The sequence below is a fragment of the Urocampus carinirostris genome, chromosome 3 (assembly GCF_059441175.1).
Source record: "Urocampus carinirostris isolate Australia breed hairy pipefish chromosome 3, RoL_Ucar_1.0, whole genome shotgun sequence".
Lineage (NCBI taxonomy): Eukaryota > Metazoa > Chordata > Actinopteri > Syngnathiformes > Syngnathidae > Urocampus > Urocampus carinirostris.
In genome coordinates, this window is record NC_142351.1 from 37,641,166 (window position 1) to 37,664,308 (window position 23,143).

Below are 23,143 nucleotides of genomic sequence, written 5' to 3' on the forward strand. Positions count from 1 at the left end.
GGAATTTAATAAGAAATAATACTTCGTGTAAAATTCTACATTTTATTACTAGTTCATAACAATATAAAATGTTGAATATGTAGGTTTTATTTTAACATTGTTCCACATGTCTGCAGGGTAAAAACCCAAATGTGAAATTTTTAGGGATAATTATTAACAAAGGAAATTTCTTGTTATCATTGTTCGTGATTCATTTATGTCAGGGGCCGGGAACCTTTTTGACCCAAAAAAGCCATAAAAGCAAAAACAGTAAGATTTTTTTTGAGAGAGCCACACCGTAAAGACACAATTCAACAAAACCACCAAACTCGCTCTCCAGACAAAACTAAACTGAACTAAACTAAACTAAACTTAACTGAGTGACGTCTGATGATTTGATAAAATCTATGAACTAGTAAAAAATGCCAGTGCCTGTGTCCCATATCAATATAAATATGCCACTTGAAAATTGTCTCCATTCCGGAGTTACTTTAGTGTGTTGGGGGTCATTTTCGTCCTAAATTATGGTTATAAAAGAAGAAAAAAGAAGTCACAAAAAACTGCAAATGAGGATACCAACGTATTTTTGTGCAGACGGCACTGGTCGAGGGCGAGGAGTGCCTGTGCTGTGTGCATAGCTCTGCCTATTCCTACCGCTTACCCAATGAAGTTCCTCTGTGTGTTTTGCTAGAGTTTTGGGTATTTACCATTTGTTTTGTGAGTTCTTAACAATGAACATTCATTGTTTAATGAGAATCTATAAAAAAGGATTCCGTACAGCTAAAACAGGTTTGTCGGTGTGACATCTTAAATGTAAACTGTAGTTAAGACTGTGCCCTATCTATACTGGTCCCAACATTATGCGTGGGTAGTGATGTCCTGGCTTTGTGCTTGCTACACTGCATGTACCATTACAGTTATTTTTGCACAAGGTCCATTTTATCTCCGAGCCAGATGTACTATGTACATATATGTCTATCAGGCCATAGGTTCCAGACCCCGGACCTATATTGTCACTTTTACCAAATGTGTTTTCTGTTGAGTCTTCTGTGTCCCTCTAAAAGGAATGTCAAATACATTTTACACATTAAAATAGTTGGTTTTCAAATTAAATTTGTTCTCAATGTTTGAAATCAGTAGTGTCAAAGTCAAAAGGACAGTGGACCAAATAAAAAAATATGGCTACAAGCTGATGGCTGGACTGATTGAATGTTGAACATTTTTCAAATGGCACATATATTCTAGTGAACCTATTTGAACCTACTAATATAAAAATACACAGTACAGTTCAAAACTTTGGGAATGTTTAGAAATTCAATTTTTTTGACAAAAGCAAAGTTTGAAGGATATTTTTTTTTTTAATAATACACATTATTTTTAACCTTCTTAATATCTCGACTATACGTTCCATTTATTTTGCGACTCATTTAATTTGTACAAAATAAAGTTACCTTTCATGGAAAACACACTATTGTATGGGTGACCCCAAACCTTTGATCGGAAGTGTATTTGCGTCATACCAATATGCTCAGACAATTAAAGCAATATTATCTAATGGCTCTTTCTGTAATCTTCAATTTCACTAGGAACATTTTTTGTCTAAAAAATTCCATAACATGGAAATTAATTAAAGAAACCAGTATTATTCAGGCGCCATCATTAGGCTTTAGTTTTTATTTTAGCAAAAGTGGGCTAAATTTACATCAAAGAAAGATTAAAATAGACAATTTCTATAATTCACTCAAATAAAATATGTTTTAAAATACAGCGTGTTTTAAAAATTTGATAACTTTTGAGATAGACATATCAGAGATAGTTCACGATTAAGGCAAATGAAATTCAAGTCAAGTCATGTTTATTTGTATAGCCCTTAGGAGTCTCAAAGGGCTGGAGACCACAGATTATTACAAACTATTTATCTATCTGTCTACTCTGGTCATTTCCTTTGAGAGGGGTGACCGACAGCAAGACAAACACATACACAAAAACTAAGGGAAAAAACAAAGGAAAAAGTAGCAAAAAAAATCGAAAAAATTGACCATGGCACACACGAATGCCCAAACACCCCAACAAGTTAAGTTCCGCGGCACCCAAGTTGGTCATACTTTCGTCTCTCCAGATGAGTCTCATTGATAAAGATCATCCTAAATAAAGTGGATAGTGTCCTTAGTACAGTTGTGCAATAACAAGGCAAGATAATTTTTAAAAATATAGTTTGGCAGCAAAGGGTTATTTGTAATTAAAGAAAGTTTATAAAATACAGTAATTTAATTTGTTAAACAAATAGTTGAGCCTGTACATTGGGTTTGTTCTTTTGGTTTTAAAGTATTTAATAGATAAACTTCGCAAATTTCGACTATCAAGTTTTTGGAACGAAACCCCTGCGAAAAATGAGGGATTACTGTATACAATTCTTTGTGCGTGCTGTCATTCAAACATGTTTATATTAAGGATATAACGGGAAAAAAGTTTATTTATTTTGACATTAACATCATGTTAATGTAACTTAAAACAAAAAAGACATATTCCAAGCGGCCATGCACTAAATGCCATGGCGGCATAATTGATCAATAACCATGAATGGGCTGGAATAAATGCAGACAGGAAAAGCAGGACAGAGAGGCCCAAGTAGAGTGTTCAGCAGGCACTTTCCACTGTCACTGAGAGGGCGCCAGCTCCGGGGCCATTGTAACGGCTCGCTGACAGGCAGCGCTGACAGGAAACGTGTTTTTGCAAGAATTGTGAGCATACGTGTGCGTGCAGTGTATGAGCATCCAGCTGACATGTGAGTGGAGGATGACTGACAGAACTTAATGCCTGAATGCATTTGTATTTTGGCCGCAGCTCAGCAGGAGAGGGCTAGGAAAGGAGACAATCTGCATTTTTTTTTCTTGGGTGGAATTTAAATATGCAAGGATATACATTTGCAGGGCATGGTCAGACATGTAGGAAAAGGGAACATTCTCTTTCATGTATTTTTAAAACAAAAGAGCATGGATAGGGAAATTCAAATACTAAAAGGCATCGGTTATTTTTTTAATCACTTTTACGGGGGTTTCGAAGGATCAATGTCGCAAAGGGCCTTAAAAGACAAACATGACTTTTTGAATGTACTGGTGAATGAAATACTTTATCAGGTCCCTGTTATTTACCCTCATTCATTATTCATTATAATATATCGATAAAAAAAAGTTAAATGAAGCATCTTAATCTCGATCAATAACAGAATTGGAACGAGATTAATGTAGTTTAAATGTATTAATCAAAGTCCGGCACTAATGGTTTAGTTTAGCACCAAAAATTTAAATAAAATTAAAAAATGGTCTGGAGCCGCAAAAAAATAAAAGCCTTATTTATCCCTTATAATGAATGCAGCACATCTTGTATGTTTCGTTATTAGCTATATTAGCCCAATATATTTATGACTCTGTTGGATGAAGCGCATCGTGTTCGAGAATGATGCACCAAGTGACTACTCTATTGTGGCATACCACCTCGAGTTTAACTTCATGACAATATTAATGAATTACAGAATTTTAAATTGCGTTGATACAATTAAAGAAATGCAATAAAGAAATCCAACTTTAAGTTACTGTACGGATGTGCTATGAGGAAGTCATTCCACTTTTTCAATTTAATTATTAAGATATGTGGCAGACACTATTTCATCATTTAGTTATTGATTTTAACCCATACATGCGCAACTAAAATTAATCTCCTGCAGAAAATAACATCAGTGTTGACAAATGTAGGACTTCAAACTTCACCTTGTAAAGGCAAGAAACTGGAAGACCACAAGATCCTCCTTCAGAGAATCAATTTCTTCACATTGCAGATCAATGGACATCGGCTTTGTGGGGTCCACGACTTCTGCCACCTTCCCTCTTGAATCCATGATGTCAGGGAAGCCAACCGAGTAGATGTGGGACAGGGAACTCTTGGAACTTACTGTGGACAAACTGGGAGGTAGAGTTACATTAGATTGAGTTATTTTTGACAAAAAGTTACAGTATACTATAGGTTTCTACCAACTACTTTATTTTCCGGGCAACAAGGTGCACATACAAACCCGTTTTGTCCCAAAATTTGAATGTGAGACTTAACCCAGTGCACCGTATGAATCGCAGAATACGGCGGACGAGATTGGAAATTAATACAATAAAAAATGGTATGTGGTACCATACAAGGTCTTACAGTAATACCCTATTTGAGCAATGATTGATCAACTGGGTAAATATCGATGACCTATATTGCAAAACATTGTATGCAACTGGGATCGAACTCGAGTAGTGGTGGTGAGTGTGCTGACACTTTATTATGGACCACCAGTGGTATAAATGACATATGACAAGGCATTAGAGTTTATCTCTTTATCACTCTTTTTTTACAGTGCTACAACACTGACTTGCATATTGAATTCTGATAGGTTTGACAATCTCTACACTTCTTAAACTGTGCATCAATAACATGAAAACGTTTTTATAGTATTTTATTAAAATAGCTTATTCTTCTCCATTCTCAAACATAAATTGATGAAGATTTACATAGTGTATTCTGATATGTTTCAGACTTTTCCACTTCTTCACTAGCTCTTTTACAAACAAATATTAAACCGAGAGGTTATTGATGTACATATGAAGAAGTGGAGAGACTGCTTAACCTACCAGAATCTAGAATGCAAATCAGTGTTGTGGCACCATGAATGGAAATAGCGTGATAACTGCATATGTTCTAATGCCATTTCACATGCCATAATATCTGTACCATTGGTAATCTTTTGGTAATATATCGACATTTATCCCCACCACTACTCGGGTCCGATTCAAATGTTTACGGTGTTTTGCAATTTTGGCACATTGTAAAGCATTGCATTAATAGGTAACTGTAGACATGGACGGTTTTTCTGCAGTCTCATGTTCATGCTCTTTATAGTCCAGTGCACCTTAATTTTAAAGAATATATATCACAAAAGACTAATTTGGGGATTCAGTGTGCCTCATTATCTGAAAAACATGGTCATTCATGGTGCCACCATTCAAAATGAACGATTAGGAGTGAAGATGGTAGTGAAGCTCTAGGTCAGTGGTGTCAAACTCATTTTAACTCCGGGGCCACACGATAGAACAAACATTCTGTCGGGGGCCAGACTAGTTGATTAAAGAGAAAGAAATAGAGAAAGATATAAGAGAAAGAGGGAGGGAAAAGAAGAGAGGGCAGGACAAAGAAAAAAAGAGAGAGAGGGAGAGAGCGTGAGAAACAAAAGAGAAAAAAAATTGTGAGAGAGGGGGAAAAGAAAGGGAGAGGAGTAAATGAATCCAAAGAGAAAGACAAAGACAGGAGAGAAAAGAGAAAAGAAAGCACGAAGGGTAGGAATAGAGAAAGGGAAAAGAGAGAAAAGGAAAAAAGGAAGTTGGAGCAAAAGAAGTTAAAAAGACACACAGAGAGAAAGAGACAAAGAGCAACAAAGGAAGAGAAAAAGAGAGACACAGAGCGTGAAAGAGATAGCGAGTGGGAGAAAAGGGGTGGAAACAAGAGAGAGAGAGAAATAAATACAAGTACAAGTACAAATACAAGTTCGAGGCACCTGGCTTTGGCAACATAAAGTTGACATATTTCAACCTGCGGCTCGTTTTTCTCTGGCGCTTCTTTGAGTGTTGTCTCGCGGGCCATATCAGGCCCGCGGGCCGCCTGTTTAACGCCTGTGCTCTAGGTTGTGCATATTTTCCAGACCTAAATATTTTATTTTTGGAGTACAGGAAATGTTTTTCTTTGAAAAATGCTCCATTTGTCCATTTTATGTTGTGAGCTAGAGCTTGTTACAATTAGAACAGTCTAATTTCAATGTACTCAATGCGTTCAGTTAAAATTTCAGCTGCAGTCTCATCTTTCCTCAATACCGGTGTAAGCAACATCCATCAAGCGCAGAAACTATGAAAGGGTTTAGGGAGAAAAACAGAGGGTGTTGAAGTACACACTGAGGATTCCCTCGCATAATTGTCAGTAATGGCTAATCATAGCAACCACCTGTCTGGCGGCAGCCGTGGTACCATTCATAACTTCCTACCGTCAACAGCGACACCCAAACACAGCACACAGATGGTCCGTTAAAATTAGAGCTCAGGACAATGCATTCTAATGCTTTGGATGATGTTTGGGCTCATCATAAAAATGTTGTCAAGAGCCCAGTTAAGATTATCCGATGCATCCCCAATCCTATAATGAAAAAAAAAAAAAAACAGAACCTATTTTGTATTTAGGGCAATTAATTTTAAAATGTTCTAGATCAGGGGGTGGGCAAACTGCGACCCGTCAGGCTTTTTCATCTGGCCCACCAAACGAAAATAAAAAAGGAGTAGTAATAAAAAAAACACATGTTGGTTTAAGATCAGGTAATTGTAATCCTGTGCAGTCCTTTGAGACATTTTGGTGATTAAGGGCTATATAAATAAATGTGACCTGACTTGACTTGACTTAAAACCAAAAACGAATGCAGAAATATTCAGAAATACTAAAAAAAAGTATTATAAAACCGCTGGCTGGCTGGCAAAAAGTTCAGGATGTCCACTGCCCACAGCCCGAATATAGCTGGGATGGGCTCCAGACCCCCCCGTGACCCTACTGTGGATGAGTGGTGACGAAAATGGATGGATGGATGGATGGTAGTTCGTGTATTTTTGCCTGGTATTCAAATCAATATTGTTGTTTTTGACTGAATCAATGTTTTTTGTACCACCAGGAGACAGTAAGTCTTACACACTGTCCCTTTAAAAACAGAGACCTAAAATATTACTTGGATTTGATTCGGAAAAGAAAACATGATAGAAATACTACAAAAATACTACTAGAGCAGGGGTGGCGAAAACGTAAGCGGCTCTTGGCCAATAAGAATGCGGCTCTTTGCCTGATCATATTTTCTATATACTGTGGCTCTTTGCCTTGTTTAATGTTTAGTTTTTTTGTGTGTATTGAGGGTGGACACTTTCCCTGAAATCAACACAAGAACAATATTTGTTGAATTGTAAGGAGAGGAGTTTGTTATGGGAAATAATGTTTTTAATTGTGTGTGTCTTTGTGTGTCTGTCATGGCAGGTCAGTGTGTGGTGTGGCTCTTTGACTCTCAGTTAAAAATTTCGGCTCTTTTGTGTCAAACTTGTTCGCCACCCCTGTACTAGAGTAATACTATAGTACAAAAAAATACTACAATAAAAATATTACAATAGAAATGTTATAAATATACAACTACAGTAATAACTAAAGTAGTAAAAATACTATAGAAATACTGCAAAATACTACTATGGAAATAGTACAGAAATACTCCCAAAATACTACAGTGGAAATACTTTAAAACAAATTCTACACAAATACTCCCAAAATACGACTAAAATTATAATTAAAAAAAAAAACACTACGGAAATGTTACCAAAAAATTGCTTCAAAAATACAAGAGTTATCTCTCCCTCCACTCCAACACCATCTGCCTTTCCTCCTATAATACAAATACACTACTGCAGAAATATTACAACAGAAAGACTACTAGTATACAACTATATAGTAATATTACAATAATACTAAAGAACTACAACAAAAACACTTATATGGAAATATTACAAAAATACCAAAGAAATGCTACAGGAATACCCAAATATATTACCGTGGATACTATTACAAAAACATTACAATGAAATTATACAAATCTATCCATCCATCTATCTATCTATCTAGTTACCTACCTTAGTCATATCACTCAAGAGGGGTGACTGACAGCAAGACAAACACATACAATAACAAAGAAAACTAAAACAGGGGGAAAAAAAAACATACACAAACATCTTTGACCATGGCCAACCCAAATGCCCAAACACCCAAACAAATTAGGCACCTCGGCACCTAAGTTGGTCAAGCTTTTGTCCCTCCAAATGAAACGGGACAGAAGAAAGTGGCCATGTCACTCGGGTCAGGGTGACACAACACACTCTTTCGTTCAACAGCAGGGCCCGACAGCTGTCCCTGGTTTACCCCTGCTGCATCATACAGGTGCCCTGCCCATCCCTTAGAACACGTCCAAACATCCCACTATCCTTTTACAACACCTCTCCACTCATTCCTATCACCAATAAGAGCTCTGGCTTTCACTACATTTAGACCTCTTTCCTGCAGTGCACTCATAACACCATCCATCCACGTCAATCGCGGCCTTCCTCTTGGTCCTTCCATTTACTTTTGTCCTGTAGATCCTCTTCAACATTTGCTCCTCATCCATCCTCTCCATGTGTCCAAACTAACAGAGTACTCTCTTGTCCACACGCTTGCTCAGTTCCACTACTACAAATATATAACTACACTCATATTTCAAAATACCAAAGAAATACTACCAAAATCTACCAAAGGGTTACAAATGTACAACAATCCTACGGTGGGAATACTACATTAATAGTTCTAAAGAGATGCTATGAAAATACCACTACAGTAAAAATATAATCCAAAAAACTTAAAAAATACTACAAATATTATACTACAGAAAGATTATTAGAAAATACTACAAAAATAGAACCCCAGTTATTCTACAAAAACACTACATATAACCAATACACATTTTTTATAATACAAAAACACCACAAACATACAAAAACACTACAGACATCTACAAAAATACTACTATGGAAACACAACAAAATAGTCCTGCAGAAAAAAACTACAGATGGCCCCAAAAAATACTACTAAAGTCTAAATATCTTTTTTGAAACACGGAGCTTATATATTATATACACTTGGCCAGTTTTTTTTTTAAACCAATTTGGCCTGCAATTCCCAACTATGATCTAGGTAGTATATTTCAGAGCCTTTACAAATCCTTAACCAAAACGTACTGCTTCCGAAAAATAGAGGCAAGAAATGTTTCAGCTCACTCAACCAAAGAGCAGCATGTCTAATTCTAAACTGTAGGCCAGAAAAGCTTTTCCTATGTGAGTTGCTTGTTTAGAGACAATGTGTACGAGTGCAAGATCTTGTTCCTGAGGCACAATGGCCATTATTTTCAGGGTGTAGTCCTTTTTGTCTCTACCACAGCCACATCCCTGTGGCATTCTGTTGTTTTACAGCCGGATTAAACAGAATAAAACTATATAAAAGCCACTTCTAAAGGGATCATTTCTAAAGTAAGTGCAGCATTTACAGAGTTTACACTGGCTTTGGTATTTTTCTAGCCAGGAACAATAATATTGAATTACACAGAACAGCCGCTGCCAATTAGTGAGACCATCGATACTGCAGTAGTAACACAGTGACTTATGTCTGTGACGAATGGATGGGCAAACGGAGATGCATAAAACGGGTTTATGTCATTATTGATCAGTTTGGCTGATCAACGACTACTATAAAGTTCAACTGTTCAAAGAGGCCTTAAAATATAGAAGAATAAACGTGATTGTGTGTATTCCTGAGAACATCTTTTTAATTTTTTTTGTTCCATTGATGGCACATAACCGTTAGATCCCGTCAGAGCATTGTGTGTGTTAGAAGGCTACTGGCCGTTTAATTATGTTTATGATTGCAGAAGGCGGAGTAATGTCTTATACATATATCATATGTATATATTATGTGTGAAAATAAAGCCGGTTCGAAAGTGTCATGAATGACTGGTCACTATTTGGCAGTAGGGCCTTTATTTCTATTAGAAACAATTAGGTCGAAGAGACGGATCATTTGAAAGTTGGAATTTGCTTCCAATGAAATAAAATTCACAGAGTATATTGGTCATTAATAGCCGCTCAAAAGACAAGGCAAAAACGTGGAGCCCATATTTTTATTAAAACCCAGTCATACTCTTTCATGACGTAACGGTTACATAACAATGTAATCAACACCGGACAGTTATTCTCAAAACAATGCCTGTTTTGTTCAAGACTGATTATTCCAACTTCCCATTAAACAAGCTTCCTCCGGCCCCTTACATAGACTTCACATCCCATTAAGATGCTGTCCTCAAAAGTTCATTAAAGGTTCTCGTTCTTTTCTACAATATCCCCTCTTTGATAAATTGAAATTATCAACTAAAGTCTTTTTTGGGCTAGTGTGTCGTCCAAGCTTGCACGTATGCATAAACCAGTTCTTGCCACGAGTATAGACCATGCTTGGGTTTGAAGGTTTGTGAAAGCTCCATGTCACAGGTCCTGTCCATGCTAAGGTTTGGAAGTCTGTCACCGATCCATGTCACAAGGCCAACCCTTGCTCGAGTTTCAAAGTCTCCGGGAATTGGGGGTTGAAAGTTCAGGGTTCACAGTCTTTTCGACAATAAGTACAGGTAGATCACACGTGTAAAAGTACTAGTGTTTTCCCAAAAGTAAGAACTTTTAGCAGTGATTAAAAGTCTGAGGTTGATGCAGTATGGGCATACACATTTTGGACTTTGGAATTAATGTTCTGCAACCAACAATCAGACCCACTTGGACATTTGGGACGCAAACCCCGGAACTATCGGTGTGTAAAAGAACATTTTGAACCGCCCCTAAGAAATGAAATGTTTCACAAAAACTTAATTTTCTCTGAACTTTGTTCAAAAACATTGGGTATTAGCAAAACAAAGACTTCTTCAACAAGAGATTACAGTATAATGGAATAAAGTAGAAACAAACCGTTCGTCTCTTGAAAAACGAGGGTTTCATCTTTCATTTGGTAGCCTCTTGGTTTATATAGCCTCAGGATGATCCGTCAAAATGGCCAAAAATTGGCTGCCGATCTTAGATCTACTTGTTCGTTAAATATCTCTCACTTAAAAAAATTACTTATGCATTAAATTCATAGTTTGTAAATCATTGTTTAGCATGTCCTACTTCCTTTTTTACGCAAAAGCACAGCAAAGCAAAAAGTGTGCAGGGGCGCCTGCTTTGCCAAGTCACTAAGGTCCTATCAGCCTGAAGAATTGACAAAAAGCAGTGTAAGCCAGACACTATCTGTTTGGTGACTGACAGTCCACCCAGTGCTACCTTTGATAAGGAGACTTTACAAATAGTAAATCAGGGACAGAAATACCGATACATAGGGAAAAAGAAAAGGGTTGTGAAAAATGCAATGTTGGCATTTATGCTTTTAAAAGCGTGTATCTTTTTCAAAAGCGAAGCAAATTGTGTACAAGCCCCAACAGTAATAATCAGCAATAATTGATACAAAAAATTAAACAAGGCATGTTTTTCCTTTACCTGAATCGGAAATATGCTCTATAAAAGTACATAGTTGTTATTTACATGTTGATATGTAGTTTTTAAGGTAGCAAAACAGTTGTGCTTGGCAATAACCACTATCATTGCCGCAGCAACATGAGTTTCAAAGTTTAAGTCCCAGCAAATTTTGTCTATTACTATCATTGTCATGTCTAGCCTCCCTTATTCCCCTTATCTCCTTTAAAAACTATTTTTATTCGATGTAATGCATGACTCAAACACATGGCTGCGGGCCATATGTGGCCCGCCACATCATTTTATATGGCCCGTAAGACAATACTGAGAAAATCTTCAGATGAAAATCAGCTGCATTGCGTCAAAAAAAAGACTTGCACCCATTGTAGCATTTGTATGCATTGGCTGACTATCAATAATCAATCAAAGAACATTATAAATGCTGGGAAACATAGTGAACATGAAAAAGAGAAAGGGAGATCAGGATATAAAGCAGAAAATAAGTATTTACAAAGTAGTGCCTAAAGACTGGCCTAAGTTATAATGTTACGGTGCAATATTTGTCACTGAAAAACAAAAGTGCATTGTAACAATAGTGCAACGAAAAGAAGTGCAATGACATTTGGCAGCAACAAAAAGCCCAAACAAGCCACAAGGTATCTATATATAGATATATATAGATATATATATATATATATATATATATATATATTCAGTCTCGTGCAATAACATTTACCAGCACCAAAAAAAGAAAAAAAAACCCTGAAATAAGTCGCAAGATATGCTTTCAGTTTTGCGCGCTCGTTTAGGTTGGTGATGGCCCTGGGGAAGAATCCGTCTCTGAGCCTGTTTGTCCTTGTTTTGAGGGATCTTTACTGCCTACCAGAGGGCCCTCAATAATGATTTTTTCTATAATTTGGCCCGTGAGCTGAAATGAGTTTGACACCATTGCCATACAATATATCATTATGAACTTGCATTCATACCTTGGTGAAGTCCCGCCTACTAGGATGACAGGAGCATGAACAGGAGTGAACCCTAGCTGATCTTTGTCAGGTTTAGCTGAATGTGTCCCGTCCCTTACTAGCCGGTCCTTTTCAAAGCGTCCAACACTGCTGACAGCGGAGCGGTTCTAAAAAGGAATGGCATGTAATGACACAGAGACTAATGAGAAAATACAACTTTGAGAATAATCAAATCAAAATTGACAGAGTCAAATTGGAGTATTATGATTCTGTTTATATCACAGACATAGTATATTGGATTATTTAATGTTGTGCAGGTGTTGATGCCTAATGCCCGAGTGTGAAAGTGGTCCAATTAAGCAGACACAAGGCAGCTTTCACAGGGAAAAGTGCTGATACTGTGCTGCACATTGTTACGACTGGGGGAGCAGGTTAGCCTTATTTCATCCTGGAAATTATCCAGTAATTAAACGCAACACAGTCTAGCTGACGTCTCTATTTCTGTGTTCCCCTGGCTGAAGTGTTAAGACTCCTCAGGTCCATAAAGCTGTTTAGCAGTTACACCCCCTTGGCTAGATTCACAAGTGCTTCCATTATCACATTTTGATTCTGAGCAGATTCAATAAGACAAATGTGCCGCAAATGACCAGTTACAGATATATTCGTAGAATTATGCCATATGATTAAATGATGTGAAGATTAACTCTTAAACAGTTGTACCTCTTTATTCTAGCACCTTTAAAAAGTTGAATTTCGGTATACCAGTTTAATTTGTCACACTTATCTGGTTCGCTATACGAAGGAAAATCCATTACAGAGGCAAGTACCAGAGGCTACCACTAAAGACTGCTCACTGCCAGCACCAGCTCATCCAGTGAGCGCATGCAAACTACTACAGGTGAAAAAAATGTGCTGTAAACCTTTTTGTGTGTACGTTCATTTTAAGTTGCAGTAACTTCATTTTTAGTGTACATTACTGCTTACATATCTTCAACAGTCGCTCCCAATCTCATACCTGTCAACCTTCGCCAAATGCCCCCATTATTAATGATTGCAGATCCTCCATATTAAGTGAAAATGAACCTCACAAACACATAGCGGCTCCTACTCATATCAAGCAACCTATGCAGAATACCACAACAATATTAGAAGTTTACGATAACGTTGCCTCCTGCTACCAGTCACCGGGACCATCAGGATTAGAGCCTAAATGGGCAAGGCGAGATTGATCTTTCTTGGATTTTATCTTGTAAAATTTGTAATATGGCGTACACAATGAGAAGTGAACAAAAACATAAAAAAGGGGGTAATGTATGCTTTCTCTGTGACTTGCACCAGCCCTTACCCCCTCCTTCGTCCGAACCGTGCTCACACATTAGTTAAGGGCTACTCAATCAACAAGGTAAGTTTCCATAACAAATTCACATTTTATGAAGTTAGTATAATCTTATTTATTCTATTACAGTACTTTTTGTACTGTAATGTGTTTTTAGTGATCGGGAAGATGTGTTTTATAGCTATTTAAGGTCAACTTGGATGATTTTGGGAAGACGGGAAGGGACCAATTCATTTTTATTTTGTATTGGGAAAATTAGCTCGTTACACAAGCATTTCGACCTAGAAGCACAATCCTGGAATGCGTTAAGCTCATATAAGGAGGTACCAAGGTATGTAAGTATGTGTGTGTGTATAATATATATATATATATATATATATATATATATATATATATATATATTTATTTTTTTATTATTTTTTTTTAAGGGGGGGGAATGCCTCAGTTCTGATTACATTCATTTTGTAGCTCTCACTTTAAGTTAATCATCTCAACCTGAGAAAACAGCAATTGAGACTATAGGAGAAAGAAGGAAATCACTTCCACAGTTATGCTGTTTTCCACAATTTTGGTTGAATTGGCCAGAGCCCGTTCTGGGACCTGGATGTTGGTTTTTTAATTGTAATTTTTTGGAGGCGAAATGGGTTCAATGTAACACCACTTTAGGGACTATCTACGACGAGGTCCTGCTTCGGCCGGTGTCTGGCACAGAGCAGCTCGGTGTAATGTATAGCTTCACGACATCTTTGCCATTCATTTGTTCGTTTGGCCATTTTGGGTCATTTTTCCCCCCCAGTGATTGGCTTGAAAATGTTTGTTTCAATACTCACTGACCACTTAGCTTCTGTCTGTATAATCAATGATTAAAATGGCCGTGTAGCACAATAATTATGCTCACCATATGCCAGACGGTGCATTTGTTGCCAAAGTTAGCCAGGGAAAAAGCAACAGAAGGGGAAATGTGACTTTTGTTTCAGTTCAGGGGCCACATGATAGGAAAAAATTCTCACAGACCGCCAGATTTATGCCAAATTAATGGCATATAAAAATTGACTTAGCTGGAGGGATGAGGAACAATTGAATTAATTTCCACTACAGTTTAACTCGGGAAAATTCATGCAAACTGGGAAGTGACAAAAATAGCATTCAAATACTAATTTAGATGATTGATTTACTGATTGAAAAGCTTTTCTGCTTTTGATTTTGTTTCTGTATGAAGAGGTTTACCAGAGTATGGAAACCGTGCTGTTTCATATCTTTTTTAGAAAGGAGCTAAAATGTATTTAAAATTCTTCTATGCTACCCAGGTGGGTTTGTTTTTAAATCTTGTATTTTTGGTATTGGTGTTTGGTATCTTAAGTAAAGTAAAATAATATTGGGCTGGGTTTCTCTGGTTGATAAATGATAGCATATACAGCAACAGTGGGCGCTTGGTGAGTGGAGCCTGGCTTTGGCGACATCCAGCAGACATATTTAAATCTGCAAGTTATTGTTGTGATCCAGCTCGTTTTCTGATGTGCTTTCCTCAGCATTGTCTGAGTTTTGGTTATAATCAAGTTTTAAACTTAGATCTATGAATTATTTTCGTGATGTTTGCCTATGCCTCCTGTCAATGCACTGCTTCTCTCTTTTGCTCCCAACACCCTCTGCTACAAAAGTGTCTCCAGCTTCCCGCTCACCCCGCGAACTTGTTCGACTTGGCAAGACTTCCACCCGATTCTGGTCTTCACACCCACTCCTCAAAAATTTCAATGAATTCTGTCCTGTGAAATTGTGGTCTTTTATTTTGTTCCCTGGGTACCTGGCACATTTGGCTATTCATTGCGGTGCTAGATTAGCAACATTAAGTAGGAGGAACATTGAGAGTATTTAATTTTGATCAGTGCATTTTTGACAAAATACAGCTTTTTTTGTTGCTATGCCGTATCCATTTTGTGAAAAAGTGTTAAGGTTGCATGGTAGAAACACAGCAAAATGTCATCAAAATGTTGAGCCAGTGAAGATTGTATTATTTTAAAATTATTACATTTTTTAAAAGTTGTTTTGTAATTTTGATTCCTAGTGTAGGTAGTGGCATTTTTAGCAATGCAACTGTAATGTTTGTGACTTAAATAATTAATAAATTCAGAGTTACTTTACACAAATGGGTAGTTACATTTATTTTACCTAGCAATTATATTTAGTTCCATTAACCCATTACATAAGATCCTTAAAGGACAGCCATTTCGCTGCTAAAGCCCTCGGAGTAAATTTGTTTGACACCCCTGCTCTAGTGTATGTATTTAGTACGCACTGTAAATAATATTTTAATGTCTTCATACGCCATAAGTAAATGTGTAAATATTTTCATTGAAATTATGCGTATTGTGTGTTGTTATGCACGGTGCCTGTAAAACCCTCAAGGCGTTTTTTCACGCTAAACGTGTACTTACCGTATATATGTTTTGTGTGTCTGTGTGAGTGCGTAAAGAGGAAGGTCGTGCAAATTGTGCCTGTACCGTTTGAGAAGGTTGCAGTAGGGAAGGAAGCGACTGTTGCCACGGCAACCCCGAGTTGGAATGGCTGATGTTCGGGTGGTGGGTAGCTTTCAGATCAGACAATGATAGCTGTAGGGAAACAAACAGGAATAGTATGTGCCAATGTTTTATCAGAGCTTTGCTCTAATTGTTGATGTTAGAGCATGCGCTTCCGCAAACTCAGATGACAAAAGCAAAAAAAAACATACATGAGTGTGCACTTTTTCAGGATTTATATGCCATTTTAATGGCTGAATTCAAGGACTTTTTTAGGACTTTCAAAACCAATGCTCCAATTTCTCCAGTACCATGAAAAGACAAAATCCAGTTTGACTTATGTATTTTGCAGAGCCAAAAATAACTGAAATTTACATATGCAATTTGTTTTCTTGTGTGTGCATTTATCGAGACATGGGAATTATAGATCTTGAGTAAATCGCAAATGTATTTGTGGACCTGAACAATATGTGTTTAAAAATGTTTAGGACACATCACTTTCCCCAGATAGGTGTTTGGTAAAATGAAGTTATTTCCATTACAATTAACCACTGGAAAACAATACCTTGATTTTTTTGCATGGCCCATAATAAATGTCCATAATTGATACGTAATCCTAATACACATTTCATAGTGCCCTGTTTAGGTGTAGCATGCACCTGTCCTCTTTGGCGCGACCTGTAGAGGGCGATGACGCTTCAGAGGGCAATGCCATGCAAACTCACCTGTCCTCTTTGGCGCTACCTGTAGAGGGCAATGACGCTTCAGAGGGCAATGCCATACAAACTAATGCCAGCTGTCGTTAATCACGAAGGCGGAAAACGCAATTGAAAAGCCTAACATAGCAGTGTTTTTTTTCAAGTAAAAATATATTAATGCCAAGCCAATTGCCAAGCAAGCATGGCAACAAATTCAAGCATTTACAAGCACTTAAACCAAAATGCTACCACTCCTTAAGCCTTGAAAACACAACTTTATATTTCAAGTATTTAACGATTTTAGGCACTTGTCCGAACCCTGTATATTAGAACATAAGAATTGAACTCCTACACACTGCCCCTGTTATCGTTTCTCCCAACCTTGAATAATTTTCAGTGGATCTTTTTAAAACTGCATCATCTCTAATGTAATGTTTCCAGGAGGAAGAGTCCCCTGAAGCACAATCACAGGACCATCATCAAAGTTAAAAATCCAGACTATGTCCATTAAGAAGTACTTAACTGCTCAATTGTGCAAACTAACCGAAACTTTGTAAACCCAATTCAAACTCAATTTACTTTCGATAATAAAAAAAATAAATAAATATACATACACATATACATATATAACATAATATATATATATATATATATATATATATATATATATATATATCCACCCATCCAACCATCCATTATCTGCACCACTTACCCTCAGCAGGGTCGCGGGGGCGTCAGAGCCCATCCCAGCTATCTTCGGGCAGTGGGCAGGGGACACCCTGAACTGGTTGCCAGCCAGTCGCAGGGCACGCAGTGACAGACAACCCGCTCGCACATTCACACCTAGGGACAATTTGAACCGGCCAATTAGTCTGAAATGCATGTTTTTGGAATGTGGGATGAAACCGGAGTGCCCGGAAGAAACGATCTAAGAACTGTGCCACCGTGCTGCCCTATATATATATATATATATATATATATATATATATATACACATATATTGTTAACATTTTCGTTGTAGTTATTTGATCAAAACTGTCAGCAACTACAACTTTTCTTTGACAAAAAACTCAAGAGTGAAGTAAATGTGATTATGTCTTGAAGAATTGTTAAACGCCTACAAATTGTTGTTGAGTCTTCTTGATTGACACATTACAAAAGGGAGCACACATACTTTGAACCATAGTATTATTGCTTTCTCTGTGCTGCATATGTGGTTTAAATTAGTTTAGAACTGCTTAGAAATGCTTAACAGGTGGGTTGTATTGTATCTGGCTGTAGAAACGCATGCAGAGAACAGCTCAAACTTCACTAACTTCACAAGAAAGAAAAGGTTGACTCAGGAAAAAATGAAATTGGAACGGCAGAGCATGTGTAATATGTAGCAATCCTTATCTCTGCCGTTGGAATTGAAATGTAAAAAGTAAGACTAGTAAGGAAATACAGCCCGATCCCTCATTAAATGCAATTTTATCTAATTTCAATACAAACCATTCACAGACGCATTGATCATTTGTAGGTAGTAGGTTGTACCTACACATTTTTACACTCACACACACACACACACATTATATATATATATATATATATATATATATATATATATATATACCGCAAATTCCGGACTATAAGCCGCTACTTTTTTCCCAAATGTTCAGCCCTGCGGCTTATTCAGTGAGGCGGCCAATTTATGGAATTTTTCTAACTGCCACCAGCGGCGCTAGAGTATAAAAGGTAAGATTAAGACCAGTAGAGTATGGGCGCCAAAAAAGACTGCAACCTCTAAGTCTAAGCATACATTGTCTGTAAAGTTAAGGTACGTTCCAATAATGAGGAAGACGCCCTTGATGGGGATAATTATAAGGGGGAAGTTGAGGACGATGTTCCGTGAATTTCACAATTACGGGATGCTCCTTTTAACAGGCACGTTTGATACATTGCGAGCGTGATCCTACTAGCGTGTTGGTACCTTTCAAAGGCACGGTTTTGGATGAAAGTTATATTATTATTATTAAAGCTTTGAAAACTCCCTCGGTGTACCGTCTTTCTTCGTAAATATGTGTGACCATGTATAATATGTATGCAACTGTATATTTTTGTAATGTATTTATTTTAGAGATTTATTCTGTTATGTGTTCTACGGACGAATCAAAAAGAAGGGGCGGAGCACACGCGGGCTGATGGGAATTGGGGTAAAGCTGAGATACCGGTAGAGCTGTCTGTTGTCGCAGCGGACAATAGTGGATATATATTTTTCCCACCCTTAACTTTGGAAATATACATTTTGTTTCCTTGGATTACTTTCAATGGGACCCGGACTCTGCATCATACGTTAATTACGGGTATCATTTTCCATTTATGATGCCAACTGTGACTCTAGGATTGTGTACTATCTATGCAGTTACAACCCGGTCTGGGTTAAACTTATGACTGTGTCACAAGATTTAATGCGGGCGCACGCGGCATATACATGGGTGCGGCTTGTGTAAGGACAAAAATAGCAGATCACTTAAAAAATGGTGGGTGCGGCTTATAACCAGGTGCGCTCTATAGTCCGGAATTTACGGTGTATATAGTAATTTTCTGAAATTTTAAGAAATGTCAAATATCCAATGGAGGATTTCCAAATGGAGGACAGGTTTTATTCATGTATAATTTTGGTATACGAATTGCAAATAAAACTCATATACCGAAATTCTCGTGTTCATGGGTGTTCGTATAAAGGGGCACTACTGTATTCTGAGATCCCACCAATATTCCACAAAGAAGCTGGATTAATAGATGTTTAAAAATAGGTCATATTAGTGGATGTTATTTGTCTGAAAGTGACCTGCAGTTGACATGTGGCATATCTAGGGTGTACCCTTCCTGGCGCCCAGAAGCCAGCTGACAGCTCACCCTAATGAAGACAAATAATGTGAATTGAAGGATAGATGGATGCATATTAATTCCCATCTGTTGCTGCTTCCATCAATCTTTCTGATCAGCATCAACAATGTCAAAGAAAACATTGTAGGGATTTTGTCAGGGGTATGAAGCTCTATCTTATACAATGTTGGCTTTTATTGGTCAAAATACCCTTCAAACCAGTTGTCGCCAACCACCGGGGCATTGAGGTGATACGTTTCAATTAAAATCAGTTTGGTTTGAACTGGCAGGCGCAGTTGCCTGCCATGCCGTGTAACTGTCACATGGGAAACATAGCGAGAGAGAGAGAAAGAGAGAAAGAGAGAAAGAGAGAGATTCGCATGACCCTGAAAGGAAATTGTAAAGATGGACCACTGTCCACACTATGTATAAAACTTTTCCTGGCACAAACCACTTCCTAAATTATGAGAGTTATAAAAGAAGGGTATCCTGTGGAAAATACAAAGTCCATGCAATTTAAATAATAAAAAGTGTATCAGTCAAGCACACAAAGGAATATATTAGCAAGGTGTCAGGTAGACAATACCAAGTAAATGTCTGAATAAATGGAGCTGTCAGAAACCGAGTGAAGGTGATAATAGAACGTTGTACACTAAAATTAGCCTTTATTCATCCATCAATGTATCCATTAGTGCTGCATGATTAACCAAAATCTAATCGATATTGCGATGTTATGGAGGGCGATTGTGTAACTGCAAAACCGTGGTTTTTTTCAAGGATTTATAGTTCCATGTTTGTGTTTTTCCCCCTTTTTTATTTGAGCGATGGAGCGTTAAGCCAACCAAAATAGTCACAGTTCGGGTTTTAACGGCCAATCAGAGTCAAGTTTTAATGAAAATAGCCAAAGAAAGTGAGGCAAAGTTTGTAAGGAGCACACTATGCCAAACACACACACCGCAACCCTAACAAAGCTCCCCCTGGGCCCTGTTTTCTTAAGGTTAAAATTAAAATGCTGGTCTGAAATGTTGCAATTAGGTTTTTTTCCAAATTTGTGCAGCCCTACTATCCATTCATGTGCACAGTCCATTATGCTCACGGTAGCAGAATAGGACAGAGGAGGAAAACATTACTTTATTGATTTATGTGCGAGGTACAAATAAAATAATTTTTTATTAAATGAAAAAGTTCAACACAGAAACTTTATTTCTACATATTGAGGTCTCTGGTAATATGGTTATTACCAAACGCTATGTGTACGCTCACTGACTGTTCTAATTGGTCCAAAAACAAAAAATTCTTCAACTCAAAATTGTTCACTGCATTTAGACGCAATTTTGTACCAGTTCACACTACATCAATTTTCGACGGAAATTTAACTAGGCCGCTGCCAATGAGTCATTTGTGTGTACATTCACCCAATACTCTCCTTGAGTTGTCTTCATGTTTTGGATTGTCAGGGATTTTTGAACGTGCCTAAAATGTATATTCTAAGATTGCTTTGCACCTTGCCAGTCATTTGGGATTCCGCCTATCAACGCCTTCATTTTTGTTTTAGAAACCTAAACTTGACTTCAACGTCTGACTAAATTTCCAATAAAAAGAGTTAATAAAATCTAAACTCGATTGTATACTTGTATTCAATATGTGGTTTTGGGAATATGTATTGCACCTAAAACACTGTACCATACTGTAACAGATAGAGTATGCAGAGAGTGTAAAAATAATCACTTGTTGTTTTAGTATAATTTGAAAGACTAAACATCACATTTGTCTACATAATCATGACACTTTCATAACTGTTGATTCTCATAAGAAAGGTAGATATTTTCAGCTTAACAAAACAAAGGACAACTCCTTAAAGAATATTTAAAATGTTTTGCAACGCTTCCAACAACGTTGAAAGAAGGTAGCTTCTGACTTATACAATGTTGCAAAAAAGTTTTTTAGAGTTAGAAAACCATCATGGCTTTGTTCTCACATTCCATCCGTTCATGGTTCACATATCTCTCGACCGCCAGTGTCCTTGGGGCACCGCTTGCCATGTGTCTTGGGCAAGTACAGCCTGGTGGCACCCATCCCTCTCCAGGACATTTTCTGGGTAGTGCTTTGCTCCTCTACATGAATGAGGTAGTGCTGGTTTCCATGGTTACCAGACGCAAGAAAAGCCTCCTTATCCGACTCAGATACAGCACCTTCATCGTTTTTTTTGTTTTTTTTGTGTGTGAAAAGCATGATTCCGTTCTTCAGAGATAAGCAGAACCTCAGCATTGACTGGCATTTGCCGCAGTGACATCGCAGCGCACTACACTTTGCCCCCAAAGACTCCTGGAATTCGTGTGACGATACTGATACCAGATCCCAAATCACTGGGGAAAAAAAACCCAAAACTTTAAGTATCACATCTGAGGGACGCTAATTAGAAATGGTTCAGGACCATAGCATAGAGGGCTTCCCCTTTTAAATCATATATCGTCATTGGTAATACAATATAATGCACTTTCATCCATCTCTGTTAAATGGCCACAAGTGGCCAGGTCAAGTCACATTCCTCGCATTTATACAGCCCTTAATTCCAAAAAGGCCTCAAAGGGCAACAAGGGACCAAAGTTAAGGTAATTACAAATTCCCTGATCTCAAAACAACAACAGGGCAAGAAAAAACTAAAAAAAAAAAAAAAAAAAAACACAAGAGAAAAAAAGAGAATCCTTGCGATGCGCCCTCTCATGAGGTAATCACCCTTTCAATGGATGTTAAGTGGGCAACAATTAAAGACACAGAGTCAACATGAACAAAAAAGATAAGCAATAACAAGCGTAGGGCAAAGGTCCAAGACACCAACAACAGAGCTTAGCACTCAACCAGTCGGCCATTGGTGCTGTCAGGAAAATGAAAAAATAAAGAGATCTGTTTAAATGTAAAACTTGGATAAAATATGGATCAAAAGTATGGATGTCAATGGTCTGCATTTACGTAGCGCTTTTCAAGCGGTATCACACTTTTCCCTTTTACACACTAACTAACCAATAGCAGTGTCAGCCACAGGCAACTAACTCCTAACGGGGGCATTAGGGATTTAGTCTCTGAAAGGACACTTCGACATATAACACGGAGGAGGCGGGAATCGAACCTGCGACCTCTTGATCCATAGACAAGCGCTCTACCTCCTAAGCTAATGCCGCCTCAGTATCACATATACATACATCATCAAAATATGTCCATCCATATTATTGTCATTGTTAACCACTGAGAAGATAGATGAATTGATTGTCAGGGTAACAGACAAAGAATTTGCAATGATTATTCTTTGCATTGTTTGCATCCTGACATGTAAGGGCAGCGACAGGCGGGCCTGCGATGAAAGCTGCAGTGCTAAAATAGAAAGCAGTCAAATAAGACTTTTGTGACGGTTTCCGAGACAAGAGTCTTTTCATTCGTGAAAATGTGTGCTGACCCGGAGATGACGCGGCCCGATGAGCCATTTACAACATCAAAGTGCTAAAGATCCTCAGCCAAGCTCATGAGCGTTTGGGTTAACAAGATGCAAGCTTGACCGTGAAATACAATCAGACTGCGTTTATAGATGTCGCCATCAGCTTGGACAAAGGCAATGGCT

The 23,143-nt window shown here is 37.7% G+C and overlaps 1 protein-coding gene across 1 annotated transcript in view; it reads right to left on the bottom strand.

The window, feature by feature from the left end:
- nphp4 (nephronophthisis 4) overlaps positions 1-23,143 on the bottom strand; it is a 216,020-nt gene that overhangs the window by 87,318 nt on the left and 105,559 nt on the right. The window contains exons 12-14 of the mRNA XM_088331685.1: positions 15,950-16,057; positions 12,137-12,282; positions 3,747-3,938 (exon numbers count right to left, since the gene is read on the bottom strand). Coding sequence (XP_088187811.1) covers positions 3,747-3,938; positions 12,137-12,282; positions 15,950-16,057 — 446 coding nt within the window. The remainder of the gene's footprint in view (positions 1-3,746; positions 3,939-12,136; positions 12,283-15,949; positions 16,058-23,143) is intronic.